The 15,620-nt window shown below is 56.4% G+C and overlaps 1 protein-coding gene across 1 annotated transcript in view; it reads left to right on the plus strand.

Annotated features, from left to right (window-relative positions):
• The first annotated feature begins 4,644 nt into the window (after positions 1-4,644).
• The window catches only part of LOC144680030 (disintegrin and metalloproteinase domain-containing protein 19-like), a 73,440-nt gene continuing 62,464 nt past the window's right edge, over positions 4,645-15,620 (plus strand). Inside the window, exons 1-2 of the mRNA XM_078541171.1 lie at positions 4,645-4,782; positions 6,630-6,701. Coding sequence (XP_078397297.1) covers positions 4,645-4,782; positions 6,630-6,701 — 210 coding nt within the window. The remainder of the gene's footprint in view (positions 4,783-6,629; positions 6,702-15,620) is intronic.

The following is a 15,620-nucleotide window of genomic DNA, read 5'->3' on the forward strand; positions in this document are numbered from 1 at the left end:
GCTGCTGGAGTATCTATCCTGAGTGTTGCTGGAGTATCTGTCCCGGGTGCTGCTGGAGTATCTATCCTGAGTGCTGCTGGAGTATCTGTCCTGAGTGCTGCTGGAGTATCTGTCCTGAGTGCTGCTGGAGTATCTATCCTGAGTGCTGCTGGAGTATCTGTCCCGGGTGCTGCTGGAGTATCTATCCTGAGTGCTACTGGGGTATCTATCCTGAGTGCTGATGGAGTATCTATCCCGAGTGCTGCTGGAGTATCTATCCCGAGTGCTGCTGGAGTATCTATCCTGAGTGCTGCTGGAGTATCTGTCCCGAGTGCTGCTGGAGTATCTATCCTGAGTGCTGCTGGAGTATCTATCCTGAGTGCTGCTGGAGCATCTGTCCTGAGTGCTGCTGGAGTATCTGTCCTGAGTGCTGCTGGAGTATCTGTCCTGAGTGCTGCTGGAGTCTGTGTCCTGAGTGCTGCTGGAGTATCTATCCTGAGTGCTGCTGGAGTATCTATCCTGAGTGCTGCTGGAGGATCTATCCCGAGTGTTGCTGGAGTATCTATCCTGAGTGCTGCTGGAGTATTTATCCTGAGTGCTGCTGGAGTATCTATCCTGAGTGCTGCTGGAGTATCTGTCCTGGGTGCTGCTGGAGTATCTGTCCTGAGTGCTGCTGGAGTATCTGTCCTGAGTGCTGCTGGAGTCTGTGTCCTGAGTGCTGCTGGAGTATCTATCCTGAGTGCTGCTGGAGTATCTATCCTGAGTGCTGCTGGAGTATCTATCCCGAGTGTTGCTGGAGTATCTATCCTGAGTGCTGCTGGAGTATTTATCCTGAGTGCTGCTGGAGTATCTATCCTGAGTGCTGCTGGAGTATCTGTCCTGAGTGCTGCTGGAGTATCTGTCCTGAGTGCTGCTGGAGTATCTATCCTGAGTGCTGCTGGAGTATCTATCCTGAGTGCTGCTGGAGTATCTATCCTGAGTGCTGCTGGAGTATCTGTCCTGAGTGCTGCTGGAGTATCTATCCTGAGTGCTGCTGGAGTATCTGTCCTGAGGGCTGCTGGAGTATCTATCCTGAGTGCTGCTGGAGTATCTATCCTGAGTGCTGCTGGAGTATCTATCCTGAGTGCTGCTGGAGTATCTGTCCTGAGTGCTGCTGGATTATCTATCCTGAGTGCTGCTGGAGTATCTATCCTGAGTGCTGCTGGAGTATCTATCCTGAGTGCTGCTGGAGTATCTATCCTGAGTGCTGCTGGAGTATCTATCCTGAGTGCTGCTCGAGTAACTGTCCCGATTGCTGCTCAAGTATCTTTCCTGAGTGCTGCTGGAGTATCTATCCTGAGTGCTGCTGGGGTATCTGTCCTGAGTGCTGCTGGAGTACCTGTCCTGAGTGCTGTTGGTGTATCTATCCCGAGTGCTGCTGGAGTATCTGTCCCGGGTGCTGCTGGAGTATCTATGCTGAGTGCTGCTGGAGCACCTGTCCCGGGTGCTGCTGGAGTATCTATCCTGAGTGCTGCTGGGGTATCTGTCCTGAGTGCTGCTGGAGTACCTGTCCTGAGTGCTGTTGGTGTATCTATCCCGAGTGCTGTTGGAGTATCTGTCCCGGGTGCTGCTGGAGTATCTATCCCGAGTGCTGCTGGAGTATCTGTCCCGGGTGCTGCTGGAGTAACTGTCCCCAGTGCTGCTGGAGTATCTATCCTGAGTGCAGCTGGAGTATCTGTCCCGGGTGCTGCTGGAGTATCTATCCTGAGTGCTGCTGGAGTATCTGTCCTGAGTGCTGCTGGAGTATCTGTCCTGAGTGCTGCTGGAGTATCTATCCTGAGTGCTGCTGGAGTATCTGTCCCGGGTGCTGCTGGAGTATCTATCCCGAGTGCTGCTGGAGTATCTATCCTGAGTGCTGATGGAGTATCTATCCCGAGTGCTGCTGGAGTATTTATCCCGAGTGCTGCTGGAGTATCTATCCTGAGTGCTGCTGGAGTATCTGTCTCGAGTGCTGCTGGAGTATCTATCCTGAGTGCTGCTGGAGTATCTATCCTGAGTGCTGCTGGAGTATCTGTCCTGAGTGCTGCTGGAGTATCTGTCCTGAGTGCTGCTGGAGTATCTGTCCTGAGTGCTGCTGGAGTCTGTGTCCTGAGTGCTGCTGGAGTATCTATCCTGAGTGCTGCTGGAGTATCTGTCCTGAGTGCTGCTGGAGTATCTATCCTGAGTGCTGCTGGAGTATCTATCCTGAGTGCTGCTGGAGTATCTATCCTGAGTGCTGCTGGAGTATCTATTCTGAGTGCTGCTGGAGTATCTATCCTGAGTGCTGCTGGAGTATCTATCCGGAGTGCTGCTGGAGTATCTATCCCGAGTGTTGCTGGAGTATCTATCCTGAGTGCTGCTGGAGTATTTATCCTGAGTTCTGCTGGAGTATCTATCCTGAGTGCTGCTGGAGTATCTGTCCTGAGTGCTGCTGGAGTATCTATCCTGAGTGCTGCTGGATTTTCTATCCTGAGTGCTGCTGGAGTATCTGTCCTGAGTGCTGCTGGAGTATCTGTCCTGAGTGCTGCTGGAGTATCTGTCCCGAGCGCTGCTGGAGTATCTATCCTGAGTGCTGCTGGAGTATCTGTCCTGAGCGCTGCTGGAGTACCTGTCCCGGGTGCTGCTGGAGTATCTGTCCTGAGTGCTGCTGGAATATCTGTCCTGAGTGCTGCTGGAGTATCTGTCCTGAGTGCTGCTGGAGTATCTGTCCTGAGTGCTGCTGGAGTATCTGTCCTGAGTACTGCTGGAGTATTTTTACCAAATGCAGCTGGAGTATCTATCCTGAGTGCTGCTGGAGTATTTTTCCCAAGTGCTGCTGGAGTATCTATCCTGAGTGCTGCTGGAGTATCTATCCTTAGTGCTGTGGAGTATCTATCCTGTGTGCTGCTGGAGTATCTGTCCTGAGTGCTGCTGGAGTATCTATCCTTAGTGCTGTGGAGTATCTATCCTGTGTGCTGCTGGAGTATCTGTTCTGAGTGCTGCTGGAGTATCTGTCCTGAGTGCTGCTGGAGTATCTGTCCTGAGTGCTACTGGAGTATCTATCCTGAGTGCTGCTGGAGTATCTGTCCTGAGTGCTGCTGGAGTATCTATCCTGAGTGCTACTGGAGTATCTATCCTGAGTGCTGCTGGAGTATCTATCCTGAGTGCTGCTGGAGTATCTGTCCTGAGTGCTGCTGGAGTATCTGTCCTGACTGCTGCCGGAGTATCTATCCTGAGTGCTGCTGGAGTATCTGTCCTGAGTGCTGCTGGAGTATCTATCCTGAGTGCTGCTGGAGTATCTATCCGGAGTGCTGCTGGAGTATCTATCCTGAGTGCTGCTGGAGTATCTATCCCAAGTGCTGCTGGAGTATCTATCCTGAGTGCTGCTGGAGTATCTGTCCTGAGCGCTGCTGGAGTATCTATCCTGAGTGCTGCGGGAGTATTTTTACCAAGTGCTGCTGGAGTATCTATCCTCAGTACTGCTGGAGTATTTTTCCCAAGTGCTGCTGGAGTATCTATCCTGAGTGCTGCTGGAGTACCTGTCCTGAGTGCTGCTGGAGTATCTGTCCTGAGTGCTGCTGGAGTATCTATCCTGAGTGCTGTTGGAGTATCTATCCTGAGTGCTGCTGGAGTATCTATCCTGAGTGCTGCTGGAGTATCTGTCCTGAGTGCTGCTGGAGTATCTGTCCTGAGTGCTGCTGGAGTATTTATCCTGAGTGCTGCTGGAGTATCTGTCCTGAGTGCTGCTGGAGCATCTATCCTGAGTGCTGCTGGAGTATTTTTCCTGAGTGCTGCTGGGGTATCTATCCTGAGTGCTGCTGGAGTCCCTGTCCTGAGTGCTGCTGGAGTATCTATCCTGAGTGCTGCTGGAGTATTTTTCCTGAGTGCTGCTGGAGTATCTGTCCCGAGTATATTACTGCTCATCAGGGAGGGGAAAAGTTACCTGGACCCTTTGTTCCAGGAGTCAGTCACACCCCTTAGTTTAGCATCTTCCGATTTGGCTCGTGGTCGGGGACAGGAGTGTGTGACCGTGAGACCGGCTGGTGAAGGGATCAAGAAGTTGGGAGCGGAGGAGCCTCAGCCTATTGAAACTGACCCACAAGTGTGGGTCCCTGCAGCCTGAATGGCCACGAGTGTGGGCTGCAGTGAGGATGAGCAGGCTGACCATGGCCCCATTGTATAGGAAGCCATTCACATGGGGGGGGATGTGGTGGGATGGGGAAATATACTCAGGGGCGTAGCATTCAAACAATCTACGCACCTGGACCAAGTTATCAGGACAAAGGAGGTAGAGGGAGGGATGCAGACTGGAAAGGGGGATGTAAGGAGTAGGAGAGGGGAGAGAAAGAGAGGATGGGAAGAGAAGAGAGTGAGAGAGGAGAAAATAATTGTCAAAAAATAGACCCTTTTATATGCAAGGTGGAGTAATTTTGTAATAGTGAAACAGCGGGAGGTAAAATACTTGTGTGTAACATAAACAAAAGGTCCGAGCCGTGTGACCTGGCTGGAGATTGGCTCCCGCCCAGCCAGGGCCACCTGTACAATTTCTCCTCAAACTGACAGAGACTTCCTCTTTTTCCCAGGTGAAAAGGGCTGTGTTGGACGAGATGAAATTTCTCGAGTTGGCAGTGGTGGCATCAAAGGGATTTGTGAGTGCCTTCTTGGAACATGTTGAATTGTGAGTTGCTGGGGCCGAGCGTCAGGGCTCCACCATACCAAGAAGGAGCAAGGCTGGACAGAGAGGAGGAGAACCAGGAGCTGCAGATGGGGTTGATGTCAGCCTTAAGTGTTCCAAGGCTGATGAATGTGAGAGGGAAGACTGAGGGAGATGAGGAATCCCGGCATTGCTGTTGACTGTCTTGGTTTCAAAAGCACAAATTCAATCGGCAGGAGGTTCCCTTGCCCTTGTTTGACCTGATGCTATAAGGATTCATGGGGTCCGGGGGCGATGTTGAGGACTCCCAGGGCAACTCCCACCTGACTGTATACCCACTGTGCCACCACCTTTGCTGGGTCTGTCCTGCCGGTGGGACAGGACATACCCAGGGATGGTGATGGTGGTGTCTGGGACATTATCTGTAAGGTATGATTCCGTGAGGAAAACTGTGTCAGGCATCACTCACTAATTCTCACTCACCAACAGTACAGCACTCCCTCAATATTGCCCCTCCGAAATGCAGTTCTCCTTCAATAATGCCAATCCAACAGTGCAGCGCTCTGGGTAATCTGTCTCAATCTGTCGCTATGCACTCTTTCTCACTGTGTCACTGTGTGCCCTGTCTCAGACTGGCACTGGGTAATCTATCTCACTGTGTCACTGTGTGCCCTGTCTCAGTCTGGCACTGGGTAATCTGTCTCAATCTGTCGCTATGCATTCTGTCTCACTGTGTCACTGTGTGCCCTGTCTCAGTCTGGCACTGGGTAATCTGTCTCACTGTGTCACTGTGTGCCCTGTCACAGACTGGCACTGGGTAATCTGTCTCACTGTGTCACTGTGTGCCCTGTCACAGACTGGCACTGGGTAATCTGTCTCACTGTGTCACTGTGTGCCCTGTCTCAGTCTGGCACTGGGTAATCTGTCTCACTGTGTCACTGTGTGCCCTGTCACAGACTGGCACTGGGTAATCTGTCTCACTGTGTCACTATGTGCCCTGTCTCAGTCTGGCACTGGGTAATCTGTCTCAATCTGTCGCTATGCATTCTGTCTCACTGTGTCACTGTGTGCCCTGTCTCAGTCTGGCACTGGGTAATCTGTCTCACTGTGTCACTGTGTGCCCTGTCTTAGACTGGCACTGGGTAATCTGTCTCACTGTGTCACTGTGTGCCCTGTCACAGACTGGCACTGGGTAATCTGTCTCACTGTGTCACTGTGTGCCCTGTCTCAGTCTGGCACTGGGTAATCTGTCTCACTGTGTCACTGTGTGCCCTGTCTCAGTCTGGCACTGGGTAATCTGTCTCACTGTGTCACTGTGTGCCCTGTCTCAGACTGGCACTGGGTAATCTGTCTCACTGTGTCACTGTGTGCCCTGTCTCAGACTGGCACTGGGTAATCTGTCCCATCCTGTCGCTGTGTGCTCTGATCTCTTTAGATATGATCTTTCAAACAGGAGGAAACATTCTATCTATTCATTATATCAAAACCTTCCATTGTTTTATTGACCTCTATCAGGACACCTCTCTGTCTCCGTTCCTCGAAGGTAGAGCGCCCCAGCCTGTCACCCTCTCCCCAATATCTACCCCCACACACTTCTGCTGTCAACCTCATCAACTTTCTCCACATATTCTCCAGTGTCTCTGTATTTTTTTTATAATATTTCAACAAGGACGGCACAGAGCACTCCAGGGTCATCATGGTCTGCAATGCAAGGTGAAAGATTCGTGGACGTAGAGCCAATTGAAACTTTCGAAAGGCAGTGGGATATCGAAAGGGAAAATAAATGCTCGGACTCTCGGGAAAAGAGCAGGGGGTGCGGAATGATTTCCTCCAGCAAACAGCAGACACACAACAGGAACATGTGGTCCCGTCCCGAGCTGTATCATTATCTAAATCCTGGTGATGGGGAGTGGATCAGTTGATGTGAAGGTTATGGACAGTGTGAAGGAGCCTATTTGACTCATTGAATCATGACCAGACCATTTGCTCTGTTTTGCAGTATGACAAGTTCGGGCAAAATGAACAAAATGTGATTGCTGAAGTGATTAAAATCGTTGATTTGGTGGACTCGGTGAGTATGGAGACTGGGTTCAGATATTTACTCCTCCCACTGTGCCTCCCACTCCCCTTCTACACTTTCTTTCCCTCTCCCCCGGGCACTTAGTCACCCTCTTCAGCTGTGTGGTCACTTTCCTGAACTCGCTCAGGGCTCTGTGTCTCTCTACAATTGGGCGCACTGTCTGACTCTATCACTGTGTTCGCTGTCTCACTCTGTCACTGGGTAATCTGTCTCACTGTGTCACTGTGTGCTCTGTCTCACTCTGTCGCTGTGTGCTCTGTCTCACTGTGTCACTGCGTGCTCTGTATCACTCTGTCGCTGTGTGCTCTGTCTCACTGTGTCACTGTGTGCTCTGTCTCAATCTGTCGCTACGCACTCTGTCTGACTCTGTTGCTCGGTGCTCTGTCTCACTCTGTCGCTGTGTGCTCTGTCTCACTCTGCCTCTGTGTGCTCTGTCTCACTCTGCCTCTGTGTGTTCTGTCTCACTCTGTCGCTGTGTGCTCTGTCTCACTCTGCCTCTGTGTGCTCTGTCTCACTCTGTCGCTGTGTGCTCTGTCTCACTCTGTCGCTGTGTGCTCTGTCTCACTCTGTCTCTGTGTGATCTGTCTCACTCTGTCGCTGTGTGCTCTGTCTCACTCTGTCTCTGTGTGCTCTGTCTCACTCTGTCGCTGTGTGCTCTGTCTCACTCAGTCTCGGTGCGCTCTGTCTCACTCTGTCTCTGTGTGCTCTGTCTCACTCTGTCACCTTGTGCTCTGTCTGACTCTGTCGCTGTGTGCTCTGTCTCACTCAGTCTCTGTGTGCTCTGTCTCACTCTGTCTCTGTGTGCTCTGTCTCACTCTGTCACTGTGTGCTCTGTCTCACTCTGTCTCTGTGTGATCTGTCTCACTCTGTCTCTGTGTGCTCTGTCTCACTATGTCTCTGTGTGCTCTGTCTCACTCTGTCACTGTGTGCTCTGTCTGGCTCTGTCGCTGTGTGCTCTGACTGACTCTGTCTCTGTGTGCTCTGTCTCACTCTGTCGCTGTGTGCTCTGTCTCACTCTGTCTCTGTGTGCTCTGTCTCACTCTGTCGCTGTGTGCTCTGTCTCACTCTGTCGCTGTGCGCTCTGTCTCACTCTGTCTCTGTGTGCTCTGTCTCACTCTGTCGCTGTGTGCTCTGTCTCACTCAGTCTCTGTGTGCTCTGTCTCACTCTGTCTCTGTGTGCTCTGTCTCACTCTGTCACTTTGTGCTCTGTCTGACTCTGTCGCTGTGTGCTCTGTCTCACTCAGTCTCTGTGTGCTCTGTCTCACTCTGTCTCTGTGTGCTCTGTCTCACTCTGTCACTGTGTGCTCTGTCTCACTATGTCGCTGTGCACTCTGACTCACTCTGTCTCTGTGTGATCTGTCTCACTCTGTCTCTGTGTGCTCTGTCTCACTCTGTCGCTGTGTGCTCTGTCTCACTCTGTCGCTGTGTGCTCTGTCTCACTCTGTCGCTGTGTGCTCTGTCTCACTCTGTCGCTGTGTGCTCTGTCTCACTCTGTCTCTGTGTGCTCTGTCTCACTCTGTCTCTGTGTGCTCTGTCTCACTCTGTCTCTGTGCGCTCTGTCTCACTCTGTCTCTGTGTGCTCTGTCTCACTCTGTCTCTGTGTGCTCTGCCTCACTCTGTCTCTGTGTCCTCTGTCTCACTCTGTCGCAGTGTGCTCTGTCTCACTCAGTCTCTGTGTGCTCTGTCTCACTCTGTCGCTGTGTGCTCTGTCTTACTCTGTTTCCGTGTGCCCTGTCTCACTCTGTCTCTGTGTGCTCTGTCTCACTCTGTCGCTGTGTGCTCTGTCTCACTCTGTCAAAGTGAGAACTGTCTCACTCTGTCTCTGTGTGCTCTGTCTCACGCTGTCGCTGTGTGCTCTGTCTCACTCTGTCACTGTGTGAACTGTCTCACTCTGTCGCTGTGTGCTCTGTCTCACTCTGTCGCTGTGTGCTCTGTCTCACTCTGTCGCTGTGTGCTCTGTCTCACTCTGTCTCTGTGTGCTCTGTCTCACCCTGTCTCTGTGTGCTCTGTCTCACTCTGTCTCTGTGTGCTCTGTCTCGCTATGTCGCTGTGTGCTCTGTCTCACCCTGTCTCTGTGTGCTCTGTCTCGCAATGTCGCTGTGTGCTCTGACTCACCCTGTCTCTGTGTGCTCTGTCTCACTCTGTTGCTGAGTGCTCTGTCTCACTCTGTCTCTGTGTGCTCTGTCTCACTCTGTCGCTCTGTGCTCTGTCTCACTCTGTCGCTGTGTGCTCTGTCTCACCCTGTCTCTGTGTGCTCTGTCTCACTCTGTCGCTGAGTGCTCTGTCTCACTCTGTCTCTGTGTGCTCTGTCTCACTCTGTCTCTGTGTGCTCTGTCTCACTCTGTCGCTGTGTGCTCTGTCTCACCCTGTCTCCATGTGCTCTGTCTCACTCTGTCGCTGTGTGCTCTGCCTCACCCTGTCTCTGTGTGCACTGTCTCACTCTGTCGCTGTGTGCTCTGTCGTACTCTGGCTCTGTGTGCTCTGTCTCACCCTGTCTCCATGTGCTCTGTCTCACTCTGTCGCTGTGTGCTCTGTCTCACTCTGTCGCTGTGTGCTCTGTCTCTCTATGTCACTCTGTCTCTCTATGTCACTGCTCACTCTCTCCCGCCGCTCACTCTCTCTCCCGCTGCTCACTCTCTCCCGCTGCTCACTCTCTCTCCCGCTGCTCACTCTCTCCCGCTGCTCACTCTCTCCCGCTGCTCACTCTCTCACCCGCCGCTCACTCTCTCCCGCTGCTCACACTCTTCCGATGCGCACTCTCCCCCGCTGCTCACATTCTCTCCCGCTGCTCACTCTGTCTCCCGCTGCTCACTCTCTCTCCCGCTGCTCACTCTCTCTACCGCTGCTCACTCTCTCCTGCCGCTGCTAACTCTCTCCCGCCGCTCACTCTCTCTCCTGCCGCTCACTCTCTCTCCCGCTGCTCACTCTCTCCCACTGCTCACTCTCACTCCCGCTGCTCATTCTCTCACCCGCTGCTCACTCTCTCTCCCGCTGCTCACTCTCTCCCGCCGCTCACTCTCTCTCCTGCCGCTCACTCTCTCTCCCGCTGCTCACTCTCTCCCGCTGCTCACTCTGTCTCCCGCTGCTCACTCACTCTCCTGCCGCTCATTCTCTCACCCGCAGCTCACTCTCTGTCCCGCTGCTCACACTCTCTCCCGCTGCTCACTCTCTCCCGCCGCTCACTCTCTCTCCCGCTGCTCACTCTCTCTCCCGCTGCTCACACTCTCCCACCGCTCACTCTCTCTCCCGCTGCTCACTCTCTCTCCCGCTGCTCACTCTCTCTCCCGCCGCTCACTCTCTCCCGCCGCTCACACTCCCCCGCTGCGCACTCTCTCTCCTGCCGCTCACTCTCTCTCCCGCTGCTCACTCTCTCCCGCTGCTCACTCTCTCTCCCGCTGCTCACTCTCTCTCCTGCTGCTTACTCTCTCCCGCAGCTCACTAACTCTCGTGCCGCTCACTCTCTCTCCCGCTGCTCACTCTCTTCCGCTGCTCACTCTCTCTCCCACTGCTCACTCTCACTCCCGCTGCTCACTCTCTCCCGCTGCTGACTCTCTCTCCCGCTGCTCACTCTCTCCCGCTGCTCACTCTCTCTCCTGCCGCTCACACTCTCTCCCGCTGCACCATCTCTCCCGCTGCTCACTCTCTCCCGCTGCTCACTCTCTCTCCCGCTGCTCACTCTCTCTCCCGCTTCTCAATCTCTCCCGCTGCTCACTCTCTCTCCCCTGCTCACTCTCTCCCGCTGCTCACTCTCTCTCCCGCTGCTCACTCTCTCTCCCGCTGCGCACTCTCTCTCCCGCTGCTCAATCTCTCTCCCGCTGCTCACTCTCTCTCCTGCTGCTCACTCTCTCCCGCTGCTCACTGTCTCCCACTACTCACTCTCTCTCCCGCTGCTCACTCTCTCCCGCTGCTCACTCTCTCCCGCAGCTCACTCTCTCCTGCTGCTCACTGTCTCCCACTGCTCACTCTCTCCCGCCGCTCACTGTCTCCCACTGCTCACTCTCTCCCATTGCTCACTCTCTCCCGCCGGTCACTCTCTCCCGCCGCTCACTGTCTCCCACTGCCCACTCTCTCCCGCCGCTCGCTCTCTTTCCCGCTGCTCACTCTCTCCCACTGCTCAATCTCTCTCCCGCCGCTCACTCTCTCTCCCGCTGCTCACTAACTCTCCTGCCGCTCAATCTCTCTCCCGCTGCTCACTAACTCTCCCGCTGCTCACTCTCTCTCCCGTTGCTCACTCTCTCTCCCGCCGCTCACTCTCTCTCCCGCTGCTCACTCTCTCCCGCTGCTCACTCTCTTCCGCCGTTCACTCTCTCCCGCCGCTCACTCTCTCCCACTGCTCACTCTCTTCCGCCGCTCACTCTCTCCCGCTGCTCACTCTCTCCCGCCGCTCGCTCTCTCTCCCACTGCTCACTCTCTCTCCCCCTGCTCACTGTCTCTCCCGCCGCTCACTCTCCCTCCCGCCGCTCACTCTCTCTCCCGCTGCTCAATCTCTCTCCCGCTGCTCACTCTCTCACCCGCTGCTCACTATCTCTCCCCCTGCTCACTCTCTCTCCCGCTGCTCACAGTCTCTCCCGCCGCTCACTGTCTCTCCCGCCGCTCACTCTCTCTCCCGCTGCTCACTCTCTCCTGCTGCTCACTCTCTCTCCCGCTGCGCACTCTCTCTCTCGCCGCTAACTCTCTCCCGCTGCTCACTCTCTCTCTCGCTGCTCACTCTCTCCCGCTGCTCAATCTCTCTCCCGCTGCTCACTCTCTCCCGCTCCTCACTGTCTCTCCCGGTGCTCAATATCTCTCCCTCTGCTCCCTCTCTCCCGCTGCTCACTCTCTCCCGCTGCTCACTCTCTCTCCCGCTGCTCACTCTCTCCCACTGCTCACTCTCTCTCCCGCTGCTCAATCTCTCTCCCGCTGCTAACTAACTCTCCTGCTGCTCACTCTCTCTCCCGCCGCTCACTCTCTCCCGCTTCTCAATCTACTCCCGCTGCTCACTCTCTCCTGCTGCTCACTCTCTCTCCCGCTGCTCACTCTCTCTCCCCCTGCTCACTCTCTCCCGCCGCTCACTCTCTCTCCCGCTGCTCACTCTCTCTCCCGCTGCTCACTCTCTCTCCCACCGCTCACTCTCCTCCTCTGCTCACACTCTCCCGCTGCTCACGCTCTCCCGCTGCTCACTCTCTCCCGCCGCTCACTCTCTCTCCCGACGATCACTCTCTCTCCCGCCGCTCACTCTCCCACTCTGCTCACACTCTCCCGCTGCTCACTCTCTCCCGCTGCTCACTCTCTCCCGCTGCTCACTCTCTCCTGCCACTCACTGTCTCCCACTGCTCACTCTCTCCCACTGCTCACTCTCTCCCGCCGCTCACTCTCTCTCCCGCCAGTCACTCTCTCTCCCGCTGCTCACTCTATCTCCCGCTGCTCAATCTCTCTCCCTCTGCTCATTCTCTCCCACTGCTCACTCTCTCCCGCTGCTCACTCTCTCCCGCCGCTCACTCTCTCCCGCTGCTCACTCTCTCCCGCTGCTCACTCTCTCTCCCGCTGCTCACTCTCTCCCGCCACTCACTCTCTCTCCCGCTGCTCACTCTCTCTCCCACCGCTCACTCTCCCCCTCTGCTCACACTCTCCCGCTGCTCACTCTCTCCCGCTGCTCACTCTCTCCCGCCGCTCACTCTCTCTCCCGCCGCTCACTCTCTCTCCCGCCGCTCACTCTCCCACTCTGCTCACACTCTCCCGCTGCTCACTCTCTCCCGCTGCTCACTCTCTCCCGCTGCTCACTCTCTACCGCCGCTCAATGTCTCCCACTGCTCACTCTCTCCCACTGCTCACTCTCTTTCCAGCTGCTCACTCTCTCCCACTGCTCACTCTTTCTCCCGCCGCTCACTCTCTCTCCTGCCGCTCAATCTCGCTCCCGCTGCTCACTCTCTCACGCTGCTGACTCTCTCCTGCCGCTCACTGTCTCCCGCTGCTCACTCTCTCCCGCTGCTCACTCTCTCCCGCTGCTCACTCTCTTTCCAGCTGCTCACTCTCTCCCACTGCTCACTCACTCTCCCGCTGCTCACTCTCTCTCCTGCCGCTCAATCTCTCTCCCGCTGCTCACTCTCTCACGGTGCTCACTCTCTCCCGCCGCTCACTCTCTCCCGCTGCTCACTCTCTCCCGCTGCTCACTCTCTCCCGCCGCTCACTCTCTCTCGCTGCTCACTCTCTCCCGCTGCTCACACTCTCCCGCTGCTCACTCTCACCCACTGCTCACTCTGTCCCGCTGCTCTCACTCTCCCGCTGCTCACTCCCTCCCGCCGCTCACTCTCTCTCCCGCTGCTCACTCTCTCTCCCACCGCTCACTCTCCCCCTCTGCTCACACTCTCCCGCTGCTCACTCTCTCCTGCTGCTCACTCTCTCCCGCTGCTCTCTCTCTCCCGCTGCTCTCTCTCTCCCGCTGCTCACTCTCTCTCCCGCCGCTCACTCTCTCTCCCGCCGCTCACTCTCTCTCCCGCCGCTCACTCCCCACTCTGCTCACACTCTCCCGCTGCTCACTGTCTCCCACTGCTCACTCTCTTTCCAGCTGCTCACTCTCTCCCACTGCTCACTCTCTCTCCCGCCGCTCACTCTCTCTCCTGCCGCTCAATCTCTCTCCCGCTGCTCACTCTCTCACGTTGCTGACTCTCTCCTGCCGCTCACTGTCTCCCACTGCTCACTCTCTCCCACTGCTCACTCTCTTTCCAGCTGCTCACTCTCTCCCACTGCTCACTCTCTCTCCCGCTGCTCACTCTCTCTCCTGCCGCTCAATCTCTCTCCCGCTGCTCACTCTCTCACGCTGCTCACTCTCTCCCGCCTCTCACTCTCTCCCGCTGCTCACTCTCTCCCGCTGCTCACTCTCTCCCGCCGCTCAATCTCTCTCGCTGCTCACTGTCTCCCGCTGCTCACTCTCTCCCGCTGCTCACACTCTCTCCCGCTGCTCACTCTCTCCCGCTGCTCACTCTCCCACTCTGCTCACACTCTCCCGCTGCTCACTCTCTCCCGCTGCTCACTCTCTCCCGCTGCTCACTCTCTCCCGCCGCTCACTGTCTCCCACTGCTCACTCTCTCCCACTGCTCACTCTCTCCCACTGCTCACTCTCTCCCACTGCTCACTCTCTCTCCTGCCGCTCAATCTCTCTCCCGCTGCTCACTCTCTCCCGCTGCTCACTCTCTCCCACTGCTCACTCTCTCCCGCTGCTCACACTCTCTCCCGCTGCTCACCCTCTCTCCCGCTGCTCACCCTCTCTCCCGCTGCTCACCCTCTCCCACTGCTCACTCTCTCCCGCTGCTCACACTCTCTCCCGCTGCTCACTCTCTCCCGCTGCTCACTCTCTCACGGTGCTCACTCTCTCCCGCCGCTCACTCTCTCCCGCTGCTCACTCTCTCCCGCTGCTCACTCTCTCCCGCCGCTCACTCTCTCTCGCTGCTCACTCTCTCCCGCTGCTCACACTCTCCCGCTGCTCACTCTCACCCACTGCTCACTCTGTCCCGCTGCTCTCACTCTCCCGCTGCTCACTCCCTCCCGCCGCTCACTCTCTCTCCCGCTGCTCACTCTCTCTCCCACCGCTCACTCTCCCCCTCTGCTCACACTCTCCCGCTGCTCACTCTCTCCTGCTGCTCACTCTCTCCCGCTGCTCTCTCTCTCCCGCTGCTCTCTCTCTCCCGCTGCTCACTCTCTCTCCCGCCGCTCACTCTCTCTCCCGCCGCTCACTCTCTCTCCCGCCGCTCACTCCCCACTCTGCTCACACTCTCCCGCTGCTCACTGTCTCCCACTGCTCACTCTCTTTCCAGCTGCTCACTCTCTCCCACTGCTCACTCTCTCTCCCGCCGCTCACTCTCTCTCCTGCCGCTCAATCTCTCTCCCGCTGCTCACTCTCTCACGTTGCTGACTCTCTCCTGCCGCTCACTGTCTCCCACTGCTCACTCTCTCCCACTGCTCACTCTCTTTCCAGCTGCTCACTCTCTCCCACTGCTCACTCTCTCTCCCGCTGCTCACTCTCTCTCCTGCCGCTCAATCTCTCTCCCGCTGCTCACTCTCTCACGCTGCTCACTCTCTCCCGCCTCTCACTCTCTCCCGCTGCTCACTCTCTCCCGCTGCTCACTCTCTCCCGCCGCTCAATCTCTCTCGCTGCTCACTGTCTCCCGCTGCTCACTCTCTCCCGCTGCTCACACTCTCTCCCGCTGCTCACTCTCTCCCGCTGCTCACTCTCCCACTCTGCTCACACTCTCCCGCTGCTCACTCTCTCCCGCTGCTCACTCTCTCCCGCTGCTCACTCTCTCCCGCCGCTCACTGTCTCCCACTGCTCACTCTCTCCCACTGCTCACTCTCTCCCACTGCTCACTCTCTCCCACTGCTCACTCTCTCTCCTGCCGCTCAATCTCTCTCCCGCTGCTCACTCTCTCCCGCTGCTCACTCTCTCCCACTGCTCACTCTCTCCCGCTGCTCACACTCTCTCCCGCTGCTCACCCTCTCTCCCGCTGCTCACCCTCTCTCCCGCTGCTCACCCTCTCCCACTGCTCACTCTCTCCCGCTGCTCACACTCTCTCCCGCTGCTCACTCTCTCCCGCCGCTCACTCTCTCCCGCTGCTCACTCTCTCTCTCGCAGCTCATTCTCTCCCGCTTCTCAATCTCTCTCCCGCTGCTCAATCTCTCTCCCGCTGCTCAATCTCTCTCCCGCTGCTCACTCTCTCCCGCTGCTCACTCTCTCCCGCCGCTCACTCTCTCTCCCGCTGCTCACTCTCTCTCCCACCGCTCACTCTCCCCCTCTGCTCACACTCTCCCGCTGCTCACTCTCTCCCGCTGCTCACTCTCTCCCGCCGCTCACTCTCTCTCCCGCTGCTCACTCTCTCTCCCACCGCTCACTCTCCCCCTCTGCTCACACTCTCCCGCTGCTCACTCTCTCCCGCTGCT

This window comes from Cetorhinus maximus, chromosome 1, assembly GCF_964194155.1.
Source record: "Cetorhinus maximus chromosome 1, sCetMax3.hap1.1, whole genome shotgun sequence".
Taxonomy (NCBI): domain Eukaryota; kingdom Metazoa; phylum Chordata; class Chondrichthyes; order Lamniformes; family Cetorhinidae; genus Cetorhinus; species Cetorhinus maximus.